The sequence below is a fragment of the Glycine max genome, chromosome 10, assembly GCF_000004515.6.
Source record: "Glycine max cultivar Williams 82 chromosome 10, Glycine_max_v4.0, whole genome shotgun sequence".
Classification (NCBI taxonomy): Eukaryota; Viridiplantae; Streptophyta; class Magnoliopsida; order Fabales; family Fabaceae; genus Glycine; species Glycine max.
The window spans coordinates 9,739,380-9,761,874 of NC_038246.2; the positions used below are offsets into that span (position 1 = coordinate 9,739,380).

Consider the following 22,495-nt stretch of genomic DNA (forward strand, 5'->3'; position numbering starts at 1 on the left):
TATAAAAACAAATCTATTTTTTTATAAATTAGAGTATTGACTTGCAATATGTTTGACATGTCAAAAAAATAAAATTATTTGTGAAATTAAGTGATTTGGGTAAATAGAGTTATGAATTCTATCTCTATATAAATTAAAAACACTCATAAATTTTTTTTAGACAAAATATAATTCTTCTTCAAGAGAATATTTAGTTAATTTTAAATAAATTTATACATTACACTTGTACTTTTTATAAATTTTATAAATTTGCTTATATTTTTTCCTAATATAATCACATCTTAAAATTTGAGATGATAAAGGTGTTGTCATTTTTAATTTTTTCTTGACTAATTTGTGTGTATATTAGATTATGTTTGTCATTGTACAACAATAATATATATTTTGAATCCAAACTTAAGGTTGTTTATATATACCAAATTATAAAAAAAAATATGTTGGATGCTCAAAATTTTAAACAAGTTCATAACTATATTTCTATGGATCTTGAATTTTATTAAACTTTAAATCTTAAGTATACCAGTTTAATGTAATTAATTTTGTTTAATATAGATATGATCATGCAACTTTGATGACTCAGTAAGTTGATGTTTGACCTCGTACTCTAGCCGAACCAATACCAGGTCCAAGTCTATAAAAAAATCACTTCTAAATTTTTTCTAGACAAAATATATGTCTTTTTCAAGAGAATCTTCCGTTGATTTTTAAATAAGTTTATTAATTATTTCATTCACACTATTTATTTTTGTCTTCATAATTTTTTTATCTATAAAAATAAAAAATAGATGGTAAAAAATTTACAATAACTTATGTGTCATGTTCAAACAACTAAATTAGATCTTCTTATCCTCATAACTTATAATTTGAAGGAGCACATTTCCATTCCATGTACCAAATCCTTTCTAATTAAGTCTAGAAATCTATCATTTTTTTTATGAATTCTAGAAATCTATCATTACAAGTATTTCTCTTCATGACTTAAATATGTTTTTAAATTCAGGGTAAGATTGCTTTTGTCTTCTAATTTAAAATTGATCTTTTAAATCATATAATTTGAAAGAAAAAAAAAATATATATTTTAGCCATTTTGTCTATACATTGTTAGAATGAATGTCTTGAAACAAAAACATTGTCATGAAATTTATAAAACTCAAATTGAAAGTAATGATTTGTCTTTTTTATAACATCCAATGTAATCCTTTATAAGAAAAAAATCCAATATAATCCTTTTTTTCAGTTATTTTTCACCATTTAAGTTTTTTTAAAATATTTTTTACATTAATTATTTTTAGACTAAAATTCTCCTAATTGAAAGAAAGATTGTAATGAAAAATAATTAGAAGAGAGGGAAATTTTTTAATGACAATGGTAATTTTGAAGAAAAAATAAATAAATTTAAGACATTTATTGTCATCAACTAAATCAAATCACTTTGATAAATTCAGATGAATTACATGATTGAGTCTTATAGAAAGGACCAGAGAGAATAATAAGAATACAAAATAAAAATGGATTATCATACAAGTGACTTGTATTTCATTAATTTCATAAAGTAAAATCTTTAAGGACTAAAACATTTTTTTTAAAATTACTAGATCTAAAAATCCAATTTTAAATTTAAGGAACCAAAAACAAACTTAATCTAAATTTAAGGGATTAAAAATATATTTAAATCTTTATTTCCTTCCAAATTTCATTATGTCCATGTTCTTATAATAAAAATTTGTATTTCAAACTCACTTCTAATGCCTTGGAGGTAAAGGTAGTTATGATTAGAAGATATTAGACTAGATTTGATTGTGTAAAAAAGAAAAAAGAAAAAAAAGAGAATTAAGAAGAAATATTTAAATTAAAATAGAAAAAATAAGATGTGAAACCCACACTATTTTTTTAAAATTTCTTCACGAATAGTATTGTCTTCTCCATAACCAAACACGTTATTAAGAAAAATATATACAACTAGAAACTTAACAGAAGTAGAGGATTAATATTAGAAGTGACCTTTATGTTTTTTTTTTTTTTTTGCACATCAAAAGATAGTGTATATTATAATTAAGGGTCAGTACTAGATGTACTGAAGTGTACAACATATAGCATAGGCAGTGAAAAACACTGTCCAAATAAGAATGAATACAATGATAGGATATGTCAGCCCCCCTAAGAGAATTCCTCCCTCAAATTAGATGACCAGTGGTTAAAGTGGGTATTAAAATCCTTCTCCATACACCTTAGCCAAGACCAAGTATGGAATAATGCTTCGTCCATGACTTTTTCGGGGATGAAGAGCTGGTTATTGAAGACCATGTTGTTTCTGTGCTTCCAAATGGTCATAGACAGTGTTATCCATAATGCTTCCCATCTTTTGTTTGTGCTTCTTTTCGCATTCCAGTGTGAGAACTGCAAGAAATGATTCTTTGGTTCTATGGGGAGAGGACCCACTTTATTAACCCAGCTCATAGCCTCCCACCAAAGGATCCTTGTTTTAGTGCAGCTGAACAGAACATGACTAGTAGTTTCCTCTTCATATTCACATAAAGGGCAGTTATATGAAGGCATCTCCACCTGTCTTCTCAAATTAGCCCTGGTGGGTATCCTATTTTTGAGTAATCTCCATGAAAACGTCGTTGCTCGTGGAGGGATTTGCAAGGACCAAATTATCTTCGATGCACTGTCCTCAAGAACCTCCCTGTCAGCCTCCTGCAGCAGTGTATAAGCTGACTTTGTAGAATAAATACCATTAGGGTCAGCTTGCCAAATTAGGGAATCCCTGCTGGACAGAGTAATGTGGACATTTTCAAGCTCAGCCAAGAAAGCTACTATCAGTTGGATTTCATGGTCAAAGAAATGCCTCCTCCATTTTAGCTTCCATTCCCACCTCTCTGCTACCAATTCCCCCATTAGGTTGATTGTAGAAGACTGTTGGCCACTGATTTGATACAAAGTAGGGTATTTCTGTTGGAGAGTCAGATTATCATGCAGCCACTTATCCTTCCAAAAGCTAATTTTATCACCCGATCCCAGCTTCCACTTCAGGTGATTGCAAAATGTGTTGCTTTGCTGCTGCTGGAAGACAACCTTGAGATCTTTCCACCAAGGAGAGGCTACATTGTTGTTTCTACCAGAAATCAGTTTCTTTCATCCACCATATTTAGACAATAGAATTTTGGCCCAGAGTTGATTCTGATTATTTGCCAACTCCCACCCCCATTTGGCAAGCAAAGCCTCATTAAATTTAGTTAAATCTTTGATCCCTAACCCCCCTTTACTCTTAGGTAGACAGACTATGTCCCACCTCACCCAAGGAATCTTGTTGGAGTCTTGGTGACTTCCCCATAAGAAATTCCTTTGAATAGATACAATCTTTTGCACCACATGTTTAGGAATCTTGAAGAAGGACAACAAATAAGTGGGTAAGGCTGTTAAGACTGAATTAATGAGGGTTATTCTACCCCCCATTGATAGATTTCTTTGCTTCCATCTTGCAAGCTTGGCCTCAAACTTGCTAATAATAAGTTGCCACACAGACCTGCATTTAGAGCTCACCCCTACAGGAATTCCAAGGTAAGAAAAGGGAAATTCCAATTGACTGCAGTTGAGAAAAGAAGTTGCTTCCCTACACCAGCCTTCAGATTTACCCAGACACCCGAATTGGCTCTTATTGTAGTTTATCTTTAGACCAGAAACCAATTCAAAACATTTCAGGATACACTTTAAAACTCTAACATTATCATTAGTGGCAGCCCCAAAGAACAAGGTGTCATCTGCATATTGAAGTATATTAACTTCCTCTTTTTTCTTTCCCACTTGATAGCTGCTGAAGAGATTTTTTGTTACTGCTGATCTCATCAACCCGGTAAGGCCTTCCACTACTATATTGAATAGCAAAGGTGCAAGGGGATCACCTTGCCTTAAGTCTCTTAGGGACAAATTCCTGAGAAGTACTTCCATTAATTAAAATGGATATTGTTGCTGAATACATACATACATTAATCCATTTCCTCCATCTTTCACAAAAGCTCATCCTCATCAACATATAATCTAGAAAATCCCAAGAAACCGAGACATATGCCTTTTCAAAATCCACTTAGAAGACCATGCAAGGTTTTTTCCTTAATTTGGCCTCAGCTATAACTTCATTGGCAATCAATACACCATGGAGGATGTGTCTCCCCTTCATAAACGTTGATTGCCTTTCATCAATAAGATGAGACAGCACGAGGGCCAACCTTTTAGCCAGAATTTTGGCCACAATTTTATAGACACATCCAATGAGAGATATGGGTCTATAGTCATTAAGAGATTGAGGGTCTTTGATCTTTGGGATGAGAGCTATAAATGATGCATTGCTGCCTTTTGGAAAGGAGCCATTAATGTAAAACTCATCCATGAACCTTATAAAGTCAAGTTTCAAAGTCTCCCAAAAAAGCTTAATTAAGTTGAAATTTAGTCCATTCGAACCAGGACTTTTATCCCCACCACAATCCCACACAGCTGATTTAATCTCCACTTCTGAAAATCTAGCTACAAGACTTTCCTTTTCTCTTTGAGGAAGAGAAGGAAACTGTACACCATCTAGGGTTGACCTACTAGTATTCTCCTCAGCAAATCTACTTTTGAAATAGTGGAGAGCTGCATTTTTTACACTGCTAGGATCATGCACCCACACGCCATTTATGAAGAGCCCTTGAATAGCATTTTGTCTCTGATGTGCCATCATTTTCTTCTATTTTCTAAACCTTTTTTACACCATTTTAATTACTGATTGATCTTAATTATCAATTAATTAGGCAGTTTTATTATTTGGTCTCATTTAGCTAATTTGATGTTTTTAATCTAATTTCAGGAATTAATGAAACATTGGGCTTAATCCGGATTTTGGTTGTGGACTTGAAGAGGGCAAATAAAGCAGCGCTTACCTTAGTTAATTTTTAACTAGGAAATTTCGCAATTTTATTTTATGTGGTTTAGTGTTTATTTCGTTTTGGGCCAGAGTATTGTAATAAGGCCCAGTGACTTTGAGTGACTCTTTTTAAATAGCAGCCTTGGGATTCGTGAGATGGCATTCTGTTATGCTATTTTATTATTCAGAGCTTTTGTTTTAGGTTTTTACGTTTTTCTGTTCTAAGGCTACTGTTTTCGTTCTTAATGCAATTTTCCATTTTGTGCTTCTAATTACAATTTCGTTCTTGCTTCTTCTTCTACTTTCATTTACGTTTCTGTTTCATTTACATTTCTGTTCATTTACGTTTCTGTTCATTTACATTTCTGCTTCATGTTTCATTTGCGTTTTCTGTTTGAATCTATGGAAGGCTAGTTTTTCTGGTGTTGTTTCCTTTTGAGGACAAAGCCCAACTCTCTTTGAGGTTTTGTTTGAAATGTGGTTTCCTGGCAGTTTTCCCTTCACTAGTTATCCCAAATTCGTGAACATTAATCAGTGCACGCTTCATGTTCGATTAATTGCCTCAGAGCCTAACTTGCGTTCATGCTTAATGGACGAAGGGCTAACTGGTGTATGTGGTGCCTAATCACGTATTGACAACCCTAAGTTGATTTTCGCTTAGTAAATTGAAATAGGGTTGGATTAAGTGGTTGACTGTTAGGGACGAATTCTCCATAACCCAGGATAAGTGAATGGCTTCTGAATCAGAGGAAACAACCCGTTTTTAATATTAGTAGTTTCATATTCCAGTTTACTTGTTCTGCTCTTTAATCACAAAACAAACAAACCCCCCCAATCGTTACTGTTACTGTGCAAGTATATTATGAACATTTGGTTTGTCATTGCTCGTTGGGAAACGACCTAGGATCACTTCCTAGTTACTGCATTTTCATGTTTATTTGATTCGGGTACGGCCTCGATCAGTCTCCTTCTATGGTTGATCAATCTGTGGAAATAATTGGAGTTGTTGTCCCCTTCTTTTAACCACCTCACTCTAGCCTTTTGTCTCAACATAGATTCAACTGCATAGGCTGCATTCCAGAGTTGTTCCTGGAGTGATTTCTTAATTTTGACTTCATCTTGAGATAAAATTCTGTTGGAGAGACCATCCTCCAAAGCATTCAGGTCCCTCTTTAGGTTAAGGACTTTTCTAGTACTGATATGACCCTGAGATATACTCCACTGCCTTATTCTCTGTTTGATGAACTTGATTTTCTGTTTCAGAACTAAACCCCCCCATCCCTAAGGGTGATAATTACCCCATTCAAGTTTCACCAAATTCTGGAACCCTTTATCCTTTAGCCACCAGTCCATAATTCTGAGAGGTTTAGGCCCCCAATCAATGGTTCTAGCCTTCAGAAGGATAGGGCAATGGTCAGAGAAATTCCTTTCCAACACAAATTGGGTAGAATCCGGCCATTGGGACAACCACTCATCAGAGAGTAAGAACCTGTCCAATTTGCTCATGACGCTGCCATTAGGTTTACACCATGTGAATCTTCTCCCAACAGACCTAACCTCCTCTAGAGCCATATCTAAAATCCAGGAGTTAAATTCAGATATGCTGGATGATGTACCCCCTGTCTGAGATGAACTGAGCCTCTCCTGTCGATGCCTTATGGAGTTGAAATCCCCCAAGACACACCAAAGGCCTTCTTGATAGGATGATTTCAACTGCAGTAACTCAGCCCACTGCTCCCTCTTCCCTTGAAGTTCACAGGGAGCGTATACATTGATAATAAAAACCCTCTTATCCTCTTTAATCCACGTACCTTCCAGCATTATGAAACCTCTCCCCAGCACCCGCCTATCAACCAAGAATGATCCATTATTCCAAATGCATAATAGTCCTCCAGCAGTATTGGAAGAAGGAAGACACTCCCAAGAAGCACTGTTGTCACCCCACAGGTACTGACATAATTTTGCATCAACAGATTCCTTTTTGGTTTCTTGAATGCAGAGAACGTCGATGTTGTTTGCCATGGTCAATTTTCTGATGGCTGACCAATTTGACACCACTCCCCAGCCCTCTAGAGTTATAAGACAAAATATTCATGAGGCATTGTCTTCATTTCCCAACACAGCTGCTGATTTTGGAGGATTTTCAGTGTTGTCCATATCAGTCATCAACTTTGCACCATTGCTTTTATCATCTGCGAAAGAAACTCCCAATTCCTTGGCTAAGTTCCTATAAGCATCATCCTTAACCTCCATGTCATTTATATTGAGGATACTTGAAGGGGAAGGGCTTTGATGGAAGTTATGCTGTTTTGGAGACTCCAAAACTTCGTCCGAACCACATGAGGCAGCATTGTGCTTGTGGTTACTGGGTTTTTCTGCAAAGTCCAGTGTCTTTGGATTGATCTGTTTCCCCCTATCCTGAGCCCATTTCTTTGAACACCCCTTTTTTCGGGAGTATACCTGCAAAGCACTTACAGGTTTTTTTCTGCTGGTTAATTTGCTGGTTCGTTGGGGTTGTAGGTCTATGAAGGCCCATATTAGGATTAGGCCCAAATAAGTCCACAGTGATGTCACGTGACTTATTTAAAAACTCCTCTAGAGGCCCGTTACTATGTTTTTGAAAATTCTCCCCCACAAGTCCTTGGTCCAAGGCATCTGGCTCCCCTTTTTGGTTCTCCCCTGTGTTGGCCAGAAAACGTTGTGGGATATCTTCCCCTTTTTGCGTAAACTGTCCTTCTGCCCCTGCAAGTTGACTTTCCAATTCCTCGTACTCTACTACTAGTAAAGTTGGGTTGCATTCTTCAAGGTTTATCTCCTTTCCTTTTTCAGCTCCTGAGTGGCTAATAGCTTTACACAGACCACGTTTCTTTCTACTACGAGTAATACCCAATGGGCTACAGGTACCGGTTTGACCATTGGATTTTACCAAGCTTTGCCAGAATGTGTTGTCACCGTGCATTACGAAGGTGGTAGAAGGCGGTGAATTATCGATCGGCCACGATTGCAAGGTGCCGGTGTCATCACTGTCGGAAAGGATTTCCTCCGATGACCCCCAAACACTCTGATGGTGCCTTGCGCATACTATCCCCGCATTGCAATTCTCCTCTACGATTGAAATTTTGTGGGCGTCGCCATCTATATGGGCTATGACTATGTGCTCTACTGTCGGCGTCCATGGGGTTCTGACCAGAACCCGAGCTCTATCAAGCCTTTGCATGTCTTCGAAATTGTCGTCGACTTTGACCAAATCGCCCACTTCAGCCACTATTTTGCGCAGTTGATCAGTACTCCATGCCACTAAGGGGATACCCCAGCATTGCACTCAAATCAGCCTGATGTCTGGTTTGGTCTTCGGGTTCCATTTCTCCAAGCCGTAAAACGCAGATGTGCCATGATTGGTTTCTTCCTTAATCAAGTCTTGGGCCTTTGTATCAGAGAGCCCGATAAGGAGAACCAAGTCATCTCCAAGGTATTTCGGCGATACTTCTGAGCCAAGGGTCCACGAGAGTTCGTCCTCAACTCGTTCGAACACCTGTTGTCTCTTCAGTCTTCCTACCCAGGTATCTGCATATCTTTTCTTCGTCTCCTCCGAAATCTCAAGTGTGATGGAAGAATGGGTTCTCCCATGTGTCGTCGTCAAGGAGGAGGTACCGCTTCTTCTTTCCTTGTTCTCTGCGTGTGAAATGACAACCTCCGCATACGATCTCTTCGTGTTTTGCTCTACTGCCACGTTGCACCTCGGATTATCACCCTCCTTATGCCCCCTTTGTTTGGCTGCGGTTAGTTCTTTTTCCTCCTTTCCTCTCCCATACTTTGGGATGTTCAAGTGCAATTTGAAGCCCCCAACGATCATGTTATCTAATTTTCTTTCCATGTAGCTCGCGTTTGAGACTCCTTTGTATCTCACGAACCCATACCTCCTTCCTTCTTTGTTTCGGTGTTTAGGGATGAAAATTTCCCTCACGTCCCCCATCTGCTTGAAATGGTACCACAGCTCCTTCTCCGATGTGTCCTCCGGAAATCTAGTGAAGTAAAATGTCATGACGTCAGGTCTGTCATGCCAGTTTACTTGATAGTGGTTGCGTTGTTGTCCAGTCCTTCGTTGCCGCTGTCCGCCGTAGTGTTGTCTGAGGCCCTCCGTCGGGTGCTGCCATCCACGCTGTCTCTCTCTCTTTCGGTTCCTCACAGTTATCCACTCTCGATCCCTGATTGTGTCTCTCTCAGTGTTTCTCTCGCACTCTTTGACTCGTTCTCTCTGTCTCTCATTCTCTCTCTCTCTCTCTCTCATTCTCTCTCTCATGCTGGCTACTCTCTCTTTTCAGTGACATTTATGTTTTATCATGACAAGTGAAACTTCAAGGACAATTTTTTTGTTGGACAAGAATCTAACACCTTGTTTTTATTAAATCTCTAATTGACTTTAGAGTTAGAGATAGAGAATCTTGCACAAAAATTTAGACTGATTCATTCTCTACCATTGAGAGCTTAATCCAGTCCGTAGCTAACAGTTGAGATTTTTACTATTATTTCTAATTCTTTACAAGAATTGCACAAATAGTATCAACCATTGATTCTAACCTTCAAAAGACTCCATACCCTATACAAAATTCCAAAAGCCCAACACAAGAAATTGGAAAAAAACTACTTACACACAAGAGAGAACCTATCTCAAATCACAAAAACTTACGGTTTAGGAAGATATCATCTGAGTAATCTGAAAAACATAAAGCCTAACGAGAAAACCAATGAGAACTCCATTTATTCAATGAGTAAATTTATTGACTTTTTAATAAGTAATTTAAAAGTCAAACCAAAGATGATATTTAATTAACTGGCAGTGTAAATTTAAGAGATAAATTAAAATTCTTAAAAAATGCTAAAATTTAAAGTTAGAATATATGATTTATAATTGATTTTTTTTAATATAATGTAAATTTTTTGGTTAAGCAAAGTAAAGACAATATTATTAATAAAAAATCAAAGAACAAGTTGTGCCTCAATTGTGACATTACAAGATTCTTAATTAAATGATCAGTTTTTACTTTTCTAGTACTTGTAATGCAACAGAGATTGAAATAGCATTCTTTTGCTACATTTGACTGTATCACGTAATTAGCTTACTTATAATTTATAATTTGTTGAGAACATTATTCTTTCAGACTTTCACACGTAATTTACACAAATTTTAAGGGGGAAAAAGATTTACCTCATTTCATGAATATATAAATTTTAATGAACACAATTTATTTTAATGTACAAGAGACTATATAATAAAAAATCTGAGATGGAGGGGAAATATACTACATAAAAAATATCATAATAATATTTGACAAAAATTAACAGTATTAATTAACTTTAAAAGTCTTAAAAATTATTAATATCTTTAAAAAAAATACATAAGCCAAGGTTACAACCTGGTTTGATATTGTAAAGTTTCAGCATAATTTATTTGATATAAAGTTGTTGAAAGTTTCTCCTAATCATGGGCCAGTTGATGCAGAATGATGCAGAAGTATAATCTATTCTAGTGAAAGAAATATAACTACTGCATGCTGAGTCAAATATTGCTATATGTAGCCCAAGGCTACAGTGTTCCTTCAAGCAGAAGAATCCACTGTGAAATTCGATCATGACCTTGTCTCCTTTCCTTATCAAAACACTATCTCCTTTTTAACCAAAGAAATCAGATATTGCACATACACATTCCAGAAAAATACTATTGCTAGCAATCAATAAAAACTGCTACCAAAATTATGCTAATTATAATATCTAATGAATGCCAGGACTCAGACCAACATGATGTTAGCCCTGGAAAAAAAGAAATTATCTCATGACTTAACTGTGCAGCAATTCAACAGCAGCAGCAACCACTCCCTTTCCTTCAGACGAAACATCAAATCCTGGTTCTTCAATTTTTCTGTTCAGAAGCTTGTCAAGCTCCCCACGCAATTTCTGCATGTCCCATTACCATGACATTGTTAGGCTCATGCATGGCTTAAAACAGGATTAGGCTCTTCTAAAGTGAGGGGAGTGCACTTTAGAGTTTGATTTCGTCACGTTTAACAATTGTGAGTGCACTTCCTCGCTTTGAAGGAGCCACATCCTTTAAAACAAGTTATAAAGACAAAGCATAGGTTTGCTGGGAAAGGACAGAGGGAACATTACCCTTATTAACTCAATGACACTTTTTGAAGCAGAGAAATGAAGGTAACCTCCAAGCATGTCAATGCCCTCACCACTTTTGCTAGGGACAAGATTACCACCAAACAGAAGTAGGGCATAATCTGAAATGTTGGTAGAGTCTCTAATATAGATGCTGGTTGTTTTCACCTTTTCACTATACACCATGTAGGGAAGAGGGAAGAGATGAACCCCAGCATTAACAGAAGCCGGATGGATGTCAACCTTCCCTACTTCTTTAGTGTAGAATGCTGTCCGTTTTCCTCTTCTTTTGCACTGCACAACGTTAGGGTAGAGCCCAGCACAAAGAATTGCACAAACCATCTCCAAATCATGACTATACTGGTTGTAAGCCTGCAAAGACAAATTATGCTTCATAACTACTCTCCTAGTACTTATTCAGAATTTAGCCATAAGCTATACTTGCTTTTACTTTCAGAAGAGAGGGAAACTAAATTGGGGGAAAGATGGGAAGTATTTTTTCTGTTGAAAAGAAAAGCAATTGGGGCTAGGGGCTTACAGTAGCACCCCTGGACTTGTCAACAAATCCGATGTCAGATAATAAATTGAGAAACTGCATTCTCATATCGTCAATCAACCGCAAGGTTGCAAGGGATAGGAAATTATCCCAACCAAATTGTTTTTCGTTCCCACTTCGCTTTGCCTCCTTCCATCCTTCAAAAGCTTTGAGAAGGGCTAAGTGATCACTGAAATGAAAATATATTTATAATTGAGCACTAGCTTGATCAATGCAGTAAAATTTGAATGAACACCACCAGGGAAGGAACATTTTCTTGAATATCAACAACTAACCTGCAAGAATCACCTGCAAAAGATTGTTTTGCTGCATCGGCTTCCTCTTTTCTGTTTATGGGTAAGACAAATGGGTTGCGGTATGCAAGAGCAGCAGCAATAGTTAAGGCAGGATTTAGGCACTGAAATATAGAGCCCATGAGAAGCATCTTCCCTATATTTGGGTCCAAAGGTATGTTACAAAGATGCCGACCTGCAAGTATCAAATTAGCTCAGCCTCAGATAACATCCAAAAATCTAAACTCAATAGCTTAAGGAGACAAACATATTCAGCATAATATACCCAGTGGAGTGAGCTCCTCCTGTTCATCTAACGCCCCAATTGTTTTGAGAAGTTCAATAGCATTCTTAACAGCTAAAGGATCTGGTGGCTGAAGTGCCTTTTCTAAAAATGATCCTACAGTCCCAAGCTGCAAACTTTTAATATGAAGGCACAACTCTTGCAAAGGTGTTCGGAGGATTTCAGCTAACTGATATTGAGGCATTGCATCATGGATCAGTTTTGGATACAACCTATAGCAAACTCCAGGTTGCACTCGACCAGCACGACCACGTCTCTGAAAAAGTATATTCATTAGTGGGAGTAAAATGCATGTTACTCTCTGTCTTTTATCTTAGAAAATGGGGAAGGGAGGGGAGCAGGGGGATTAGAGTCAAACACAATGTTTGGCAACTAAGGGATTCGGCAGTAACAGAAAGCTCAGCTTCTGAAGAGTCACATGTTTAATAAAAGCAATAAACCTCATGTTGTGAAAAACCATGTTCAACTTCAATACCTGATGAGCTGAAGCCTTTGAAATCCACGATGGCAACAAGCAAGCAAGCTTATTTAGAGCATCATAGCTGGTCTCCTTTGCTTTGCCACAGTCTATGACATACACAACGTCATCTATGGTGATGCTACTCTCAGCAATATTTGTTGCTAGCACAATTTTTCTACAACAGAAAAATAACAATCAAAACATAGATGCTAAAATGATGAGAAAATCAAATATATATGAGCAAAATACCCCTCATCTTTACTGATCATCTGATATATATTAGAATAAAGCAAAAAGTCACTTGACACGGTCAATACAGTAAACCACGACACAAGTAGAAGAAAGACCGTTATAAGAAGTTAGGTTTTCAAGAGTTTAGACTATGCAGGGCACCTAAAATGGACTTAGCTCCTGGCTCCAATTAATAAGTGGTTATTGAATAGCTAATTTTCGTGATTATTTTTTAAAAAAAAGAACAGACACACCGTCTGACAACTGTTAAATTCTCCAAATTATCACTAATGAACAAAAGTATTCAGCATCTATTGCAGCCTTTCTCCAAATTAATATATTTCAAAGACAATTTAAATTCCTTGCCAACCTTGGCCTTTTTTATGAAAACAAAAAAAAAAAAAAAAATGCTTTGTGCTGGATGCTAACTTGCTAAGCTACTTTGGAATGTTAGTAAGTTAGCAATGGTACACAGTTTATACAGGGAAAATCCCCGAAAATAAAACCAAGTAAACTAGATCAACTAGTTTCCATTCACCAGATCCCCAATCCAGGTCCAACATGTTGGATTTGAGTTCTGGCTCAATCTTTATTCTTTATCCCATTTATATATAGAGCTTGTCAACTTTCTACTCATAAAGACATAAACTTCTCCAAACATATTTCCAAAACAAACCATCAATGATGAAATTGGCAAAAGAAACACACTTGCCTCTTGTTAGGGGGAGGACGGTCAAATATTTCACATTGGTTGACAGTAGGCATTGAGCCATGTAAAGGAAGGATTAAAAACTTGCTAGAGTCTCCAACTAAGTTATTTCCTTTTAGTTTGTCAAGCAGCTTAGAAATTTCATCCCAGCCAGTGAGAAATACAAGAATTGCTCCACCAGCTTCATTCCGACATATATACTCAATTGTTGCCTCTACCTGAAAACATCATAGTAACTAAAATGAAACAGGCACACTTCAAAAAGGATTTGAATCATCATGAGGAACAGTAATCAGGAAAATATTGAGCTAACTGACTAAACAAATTCATGAAATTTCAGTAAAGACATACAGCCACGTATGTACGGAAAAATAAGGCAACATTAGCAACAGAGAACACTGTCACTGAATGCACAATTCATTGGCAAGAGGGAAGTCAAGTAGAAGATTGTTAGAATACTAATCTAGATTCATTAGCACATTTTAGAAGATCAGTCAACTGTAGCATATGATTGTAGTTAATAGCTGTTAATTATCTCTGAAGTTAGGCCTTCTCAGCTCCTGCAACACAATTGTTGAAAATAAGTATACAATTATACATAAGAAACTTATTGTATAAATAAGATGAACTATACAACACAATTCTCCCAAATGCTTCCTGTTTCAACAAACTTTTACACTAGCAGATAAATTAAATTTATGAAATACAGATTAATCTGCCAAAATAAAGTGCATACACATACCAAACCCAAATCAATCTGCGAGCCTGACCAAGCTTCAAGAGATTTTCTAACACCCAAGCTGTAATTTTTGTAATTAGTATCTACATCAATATCCTGAAACAACAAAGAGAGATGTATGAGCATTTTATATACATTAAGTGACAATAGGAAGAGGTGAGCCAATTAGTAGCAGAAGCAGGTAGCACATATCACTAATTTAAAAGACAAGTAAATGTTTAATTTGCCAGGAAGATTAGGCCCCTAAATTCTAGACAAATTTTCATCAAGTTTTAGTTGTTTTTTTTTCTTTTTGATAAATTTTTCATTAGAATGATGAGAGATGCATTACATAGGAAAGGGGGCATTATAATTAACTGCCAACAAGACATCAAAGAAGTACATCCCAAAACAAGAATATGACCCAACTAACATCGACCAATTGAAGCAAATTGTCAGTTGTCAAATTTCATCCCTCGATATTAACAGGAAGAATCTCTTGGGAAGTTGCCAACTGGCTTTCAACAACAATTAGGAACTGCTTGTAGTTCAACAAATTTGACATTTATAAGATTTTAAAGACATGAATTGATGGGTCAAATATACATGCCTCAAACATTTCAGTCAAAGGATCCTTCTTTGAATCCTGTTGTTTCCTTCTCCTTGAATTCCCCTCAAAATTGTCAAAATCTGACTTGATGCTGTATCGAGTTTTCTCCAACACATCTTCTAGGAAGTGCTCTGCCACAGGGTAAGTAAATCCCTGACACATGTCCAAATATAATTAAAAAACAGAAATACTTTATTTGCATTGAAATCCACAAATTTAAATTGATAATGTGAAATATAAAATAATTCATACCGGTATGTGCATTGTTGGGGCATTGGCAAAGTATTTAGAGAACATATCAGCATTAATGGTGGCACTCATCAGAATGAGACGCAAATCTGGACGCCTTGGAAGAAGGTCACGTAAAATTATAATTAAAAAGTCTTCATTCATGCCTCTTTCATGAATTTCGTCCACCAGCAAATGACTAACACCTATCAAGTCTGGGTCTTGTACCTATTTAACAACAAAGACAATAAAAACAAGGCCACTAGTTGCTAGGAAGAATATAAGAAAATTTCATATACGGATACAAAATTCTCAACTATATATTTTTCCTCTTTCCAATTAAAAATAGAAATTAAGTTATGGACCAATCTTGTAATCACCTAACTATTCTATCCTCTCCTCACAGTATGAATTTTATGTTCAATACAAGCACCAGTGACAATCTGCAAGCAGAAACAGTCCCAAAAACATAAACTAGGTGAAGGCTCACATTTAGTTTTATAAATTTATATCAAACACATCTGATCACACGAGCATTTAGGACTAAAAACAGCACAAACTAACCTTATATTGAAATTCATTTTTCTTTTATTTGGAATATTGGGGACAAGAAACAATTTTCTGACCATTATACCACGTCATCACCAACTCTCACAAAATTCAAAAGCATACGCTATTAGAAGATGGCTCATAAATGGTTTTATATTTACTATATGTATGAGACAAGCAACCTCCCCTGACCCCCCTTTTTCTCCCCCTGTGCCAAAGAAAAAACTTAGGAAAAATAGCATAGGGAACATCAAAACCTCAGACAAATACCAATGAGTGGCAATAGAAGAAAGACCGAAACATAAACAAGTTTAGACAGGAACTGGAGTCTAAAAAACAGGAGACTTTCAGTTTGAGAGGAATCTAATATTACCAACTGCCGAAGTAATACACCAGTGGTGCAGAAAAGAAGGCGTGTTTCTGCAGAACGTTTTGATTCAAGACGGATTTGGTATCCAACTGCTTCTCCGAGACTCTCACCTCTTTCAGCAGATATTCGAGCTGCAACAGAAATTGCAGATACTCGACGAGGCTGAGTACAAATTATGTTGCAATCAGCTCCGCGCAAACACGATATTTCTTCTTCTAGAATGAATTGTGGCAACTGTGTTGTTTTACCACAGCCCGTCTCTCCTGAAACTACTAATACCTGTGCAAACACAAGCCAAATTTTACGCTGTTGCAAAATCAAAGATATAACTATAACCAATAATGATTGCAATTGATGATAATTCAGAAACAGTCATAAACAATGTAGGAAAAGAAGTCCAAACAGACAATATATCATCCATATTCACAATGGACTCCACCCATAGATCTAGCAATAAAGTTTGCCCTTTCTTACTTCCATGAAGATCTATAGATATTATTTTTTACAAACTTATTATGAATCAAGTCAATAAACTATGATAAATAAGCCACTTTAGTCACAATAGATAGAAATATCTGCCCACCTGATTTTCTTGAACAGCTTTCAGAAACTCAGACTTCATTTTAAATGCAGGAAGCTTCTCCCTAAATGATTTCATTTCCTTCAAACTATCACTTGCCTGCACATAAATAATATCCCATCCTGATGTAAGTTTAAAATAAAGCAGTCAAGTAATTGGCACAAATGATGCAAACAGATGATATCAGATTATGGTAAAATTACTGACAAATACTTAGGTACCTGTACAAGTTCTTGCCCTTCCTTGAGTGCAACACTAAGTTTCTCCTTAGAAGAATCAGCCTGTCGTGAAGAAACAGATTTTATAGTGGCTGCAGATTGTTTATGTCCAAGGTCAGCTGATACAGAAGGCAAACTAGATGGTGCTGCCCCCGTTGATTGTGAGCTATTCAAAAGATTTCCTACTCTTCTCTCAATGTCTGTGGACATTTTAATCTGCCGAAAACTTAAAATAGTTACCACATTTCTACATGCGGCAAGAAATAAGTAATCAAACATTGAAATAGGATAGATATACTCCACCTCCTTCTGTGTTGATCCATGACGCTCATCAAGATCTGCACGATAATCAGGCAATGGAACCTTGCTAATGACGAGAACCTTCCCCTTACTATAAGCATGGCTTTCTTTGCCCAAGTACAAATAAAACCATTAAGATGTTAGTTATAAAAAATCAGATTAAGCTCAACATGTTCATGAGTACTGCTAATCTATGCGCAGTATGTAGCATATTCTATGCCAGAAATGATTATTTCCACAAATTCAATTGCAGTTAGGAATTTAGAAAGTTATGTTACTCATTGCAGTTGCCCAGCCCCTACTTCTAGATAACATAATACTGCTAGCAGAAGAACAATATAAAACTTAGGTTAGTCAAAACATTGCCCAGACCAAGTACAGCATTGAAACAAATCCAAGCCAAACAATGTTTGCTGTTCCATTTGGTTCAGTGCACATTACAGCAACAAAAGAATGTCCATACCACAGTTAGGGAGGAAAAATCTAGCCAATAGTTTATATTTAAATATAATATATTTACCCAAGAGCTAGTGGCACCAAGTCCTTTTGTGGACTACTTGATCCCAGTGTCAAATCCCAGCCAGGCCACTTTTACATGCATTTTAGCCTATAATCACCATCCCCAATTTCCACACCAGTTCATTTCACTGACCTTTCCAACCAATTATCACATAAACAGGACCTTTATTTTAATGTTTGTTTTGCTAAGTTGCTACAGCTGAAACTGTATAAAGAAAATCTGCAACTTGAGAAACTAAAAATCTATGATTCATATTGTTGTTAATTGATGTGATCTGTACAGAACTTTGTTGTTTTTGATTTATTGTTGAGTGTAAATCATAGCAAAAGAAATTTAGATTGTTATCTAATATATACTGTCATGTTAACACAATTGACAGATGGATGTGTGTTCATACAAGAAAAGATAGAATAAGGAATGGCATTACCTATACAAGAGAAGATTGGTGTAGCACCCATTGAGGATAAGATGACAAAATTGGCTAAGGTGGTTTGGCAATGTACAAAGAAGGCCACAAGAGGCGCTAGTTAAAAGAGTAGATTGAATGATTTTTAGCCCCAGAAAAAGGAGGGATATCGAAAAGGACGTTGGAGGACATCATCAAGGAAAATCTTAGACTTAATAATATTTCTGAAACTTTGGTTTTTCACCGTGCCAAATGGCAGTGTGTGAACTCATGACTTGGCTAATTCACAGAATGTGCAGTATGGTTTGGTTCAAGCCTAATCCTCAAAAAGACCTAAACTTGAACACCCCTAATTCACACATCAGCACTAATGCAAAATCAAAGCAAACTACAACCAAACACTTTGCAAAGCGGAATCAAACATTAGCCAAAGAAAAGGGAAACCGATAGAAAAAACAAACTAAACTTTGTTTCAAGTGATATTCGGAAAAAGAAAAAACATCATATTAGGACAACAAATAAATTTGGCACAGTGAAGAGTTCTATCACAAGGAAAATGATGAATCACAATTCACAAAAAACAACTTTTTTCCCACAAGGCACATGAGGAAATAACAACAAATTAAAAATATAGTTTGTCTTACGTGTGCATGTATGCAGTCATAATCCCAATCAACCATTGATTTTCTTATCAGTAATGATACATGAACCTAGTTGACACTCTTAATTTCTCTATCTCTCTTTTTGTCACATCATATCACCTATTATACAACAAACAAACAACAACAACGCCTTATCCCACTAGGTGGGGTCGGCTACATGGATCAACTTCCGCCATAATGTTCTATCAAGTACCATACTTCTATCCAAATCATTAAGTTCGAGATCCTTCTTGATAACCTCTCTTATAGTCTTTTTGGGTCTTCCTCTGTCTCGAATTGTTTGCCTTCTCTCCATCTGGTCTACTCTCCTCACTACAGAGTCTACCGGTCTTCTCTCTACATGCCCAAACCACCTAAGTCTATCTCTATATCTCTCAATATGTAAATAATAGGACAGGTGTCCATGCACCATTTTCCTTTTCTTATCAATGATTGCACCTTCTTGTTTCTCTCCCTCCAAACCGAGGAAAATATGGTAAAACATCATATATACAATTGGAAGCATAGTCCTAACTAACTATCTAGTTGAATGATGAAGCAGTTAAAAGTATTTAGTGAACATACAAGTAGAGCTCATGCTGATAGGCCATATCAGCTAGGGTTTTCTGGTCTGCAATACTAAAGTTACGCTTAATCACCATCTCCTGCTCCCCTCCTCTCTTCATCTTCTCTATCTTATCCCACCACTCATTCTCATCCAACACCTCCTTCTGCAAAAAAATTTATAAAATTATTCAAAATATAGTAACAAAAAGAATCAAAATATTAACCAAAGTCACCACAGAACATGCAGTGGCAGTGCACATTATCAAACACACGAAAGAAAGAAAAAAACTTAAATAGTTTCCTTGTGTCATTCTCCTATCAGAATTAGAGTTTCATCTCGATAATCCACATAATAAAAGTTCGCGTTAAAGGATTATACAAGTGAAACTTCAATTCTAATTGAAGAACAACACATCCAGAAGCAACTAAAGAACTATATCTAAGTTTTTTTGCCAAAAGAAATTACTACTTCTACTACTACTACTAATAATAAGCTATGTACATTGACAAAATTTAAATTATTTATTTTGTTTTGAACTTTGCATTTGAATTTACCTCCGCTTGTTGTTGCCTCAGGCGCTCGGCGCGCCAGACAGGGTCCCACCACCTCTGCTCGCCGCGTCCTCCGCCGCCGCCGCGTCCTCCGCCGCCTCCACGGCGTCCTCCGCCGCGACCGGCGGAGGAGGAGGCACCCCTGCGGCCGCCTCCCTGGTAGTTGGGGCGGTAGGCCATGACGGGGGAGGAGATTCGAAGGTCTGTGGGGAAAAGTTTGGATGCGGGCGGGTGTAGGAAGGTGAGAGTGAGGCGATGGTGGGCGGTGTAGAAAGTAGGGCGGAAGAGGCAGCGAGGCATTTATAGGAGGGACCGCGGGAAGTGGAAGCACATACACGAGTGCGAGTTGCAACGTGTGGGGGTGCCAATCTCTAGCGTGCGAAGGAGAAATTGAGTTTGATGGATGTGAAACTTAGATGTGCCGCCTGATTTAGTTGTCCTTAATCCAATGGTGTATTTTGGGTTCATTCGATGATATATTTGTAATAAAATAAATACCACATGTAGCTTATCTGGACGACATGTGTGCATACATATATTTACTCGTTCCCTAAATGTTATAGTAGTGGCCGCCCAAAAGTAATTATCCCAAATTGACAATTTGATTTTTTTTCATTTAATTTGTGCTTTAACATTCGAAATTCATCCCCTTATCGTCATAGTTATTTTTATGTCTCTCATTCGAACAGCACATACGAAAAGAATCCCAGTGGGAGGCTAGGAGTTTGATATCAAGTTTTACACTATTGTCTTGTTTGCACCTTCTATTTTGTTTGTACCATCGCCTTCGCTTTTCACTTAATGTATACACACCTCTCATCTCTCTCAGTTCATAATTAATGTTTTCAAATGATTTTCGTAGTGATTGATTGCACTTGTTATGTTCATCAGCAATATACATATTGTTTCATTAACGATGAAGTTGTATATTGAATGGATTTCCCATGCTAGATCTAATTGTGTAATTTTAGTGTTTTTAAAGGAAATTTTGAATGTGGAAAGTTTATTCTTTTTTTACTTTTTTGGTTGTTTAATTTGTTTAATATCATCAATAATTTGTTAATCTATGCATATATAAAAGGAAGAACATTAAATAAGAGACAATTCAAATGATGGGAAATTTGAGGAGGTTGATATAGAGGATGATTTTTTGGAGGATGATGGGGTTGCTTTTGAGGATGATGGGTTTGGTAAGCAAGATGTAGAAGATGTGTTGTTGTTGGAGGAGGGGCTAGATGATAATTAATGTTTTGAGAATGATGTTTTGGATTATTATGAGTTAGATGATGAAGAAGGTTGCGACAATGAGGTTTCGGATGAAGAGGGTTATGATGAAACTGTTTTGGAAGACGATGTAGAATATGTTGTAGAAAGAAATGATGAATCCTTTGATGATTAATGGTACTTTTGATATTTTGGAGTAGCAATTAATTTTTTTTTCTATTGAGGATATTGCAAGGCTAAATTTTGTTGATCTTGATGTTGCTTATGAATTTTATAAGTGGTATGCACGAACCAATGAATTTTCTATTTGAAAAAGTCATCTCTCATAAACAAGAAGGGGGAGATGTTGCAACAAATATATGTTTGTTCAAGGGAAGGTTATAGACAAGACAAATGATCGAGTCCACGAAAAAGGAAGTATGAACATAAGAATTTCACTCGATGTGGATGTAAGGCATATATTTGTGTTCATGTGAATGAGTTGACTGGGCGTTGGTATGTCTTTGTCTTTAGTGGTCGTCATAAGCATAAGTTGTTGAATGAGCAAGATTGTGGACTGCTTCCAGGTCATAGGAAAATTAGTGCAACATATATTATGCAAATTAAAAATTATAGGAAAGTTGACATTAGACCACCGCACATATATGTCTCATTGGCCCAAACTTTAGGGGGTTATAATAAGGTGGGATATGTTGGAAAAGATATCTATAACCATTTTTGCAAACAAAGGTGAGAACAATCATCAAATGTTAATAAGGCTTTGAACTACTTTCGCCAATTGTGTTCAAAAGATCCTATAATGGTTGTTGCTTATAATGTAGATGTTGAAAAGAGATTGCAACACCTATTTTGGTGTGATGTGGAGAGTCGAATGAATTATGTTATTTTTGGAGATGTTTTAGCGTTCAATGTAAATTATAGGAAGAATAAATACAATTGTCATATAGTTGTTTTTTCGGGTGTTAATCATCACAATAACACCACAATGTTTGTTATTGCTTTGGTTACCAATGAGATTGAGGAAATATATGTGTGGCTTTTAGAACAATTTCTAAAAGCAATGAAAGAAACACATCCTAGTTCTGTTATTACAGATGGTGACCTTGTAATGAGAAATGCTATTAGATTGTGTTCCTTAGGGTGCATCATCGGTTGTGTGCTTGGCATTTATTGCATAATGCGTTGAGTCATGTAAAAAATAAAGCATTTTTTGCAAGCATTGAACACATGTATGTTAGGAGACCTTAAGATTCTTGAGTTTGATGATAAATGGAATGACATGATTGTAAGATTTGGTTTGGAAGATAATAACTGGGTGAGAAAATTGTATGAAAGAAAGCAAATATGAACCATAACTTACATAAAGGGAAATATTTTTGTAGGAATACAAATCGCCTCACGATGCGAAGCCTTCCCCA

General features: G+C 36.4%; 3 protein-coding genes across 4 annotated transcripts; all 3 read right to left on the reverse strand.

Annotated features, from left to right (window-relative positions):
- Positions 1-2,157: 2,157 nt before the first annotated feature.
- LOC102665905 (uncharacterized) lies at positions 2,158-3,948 on the reverse strand. Its single transcript, XM_006589818.1, has 2 exons — positions 3,527-3,948; positions 2,158-3,115 (listed from the first exon to the last, which is right to left on the reverse strand). Exons 1-2 carry the CDS (start codon positions 3,946-3,948, stop codon positions 2,158-2,160), a joined length of 1,380 nt encoding a protein of 459 aa, XP_006589881.1.
- Positions 3,949-8,222: 4,274 nt separating this feature from the next.
- Positions 8,223-9,200, reverse strand: LOC102666173 (zinc finger CCCH domain-containing protein 13). The gene has a single exon (XM_006589819.1). The coding sequence runs from the start codon at positions 9,198-9,200 to the stop codon at positions 8,223-8,225; it is 978 nt and encodes a 325-aa protein (XP_006589882.1).
- Positions 9,201-10,548: 1,348 nt separating this feature from the next.
- LOC100792823 (DExH-box ATP-dependent RNA helicase DExH1) lies at positions 10,549-20,260 on the reverse strand. Of its 2 annotated transcripts, XM_003535769.5 has the most exons (16): positions 19,857-20,260; positions 19,320-19,465; positions 17,171-17,270; positions 16,871-17,083; positions 16,653-16,748; positions 16,073-16,348; positions 15,175-15,378; positions 14,923-15,075; positions 14,337-14,429; positions 13,598-13,812; positions 12,670-12,829; positions 12,177-12,450; positions 11,894-12,086; positions 11,601-11,787; positions 11,066-11,434; positions 10,549-10,852 (listed from the first exon to the last, which is right to left on the reverse strand). In XM_003535769.5, the coding sequence occupies exons 1-16, from the start codon at positions 20,151-20,153 to the stop codon at positions 10,736-10,738; spliced, it is 3,093 nt and encodes a 1,030-aa protein (XP_003535817.2). In that variant the 5' UTR covers positions 20,154-20,260; the 3' UTR covers positions 10,549-10,735. The 2 variants fall into 2 exon arrangements, with proteins under 2 accessions (XP_003535817.2, XP_006588874.1); XM_006588811.4 differs by lacking the exon at positions 19,857-20,260 and having other exon boundaries at positions 17,171-17,274; positions 19,320-19,458.
- Positions 20,261-22,495: the final 2,235 nt, after the last annotated feature.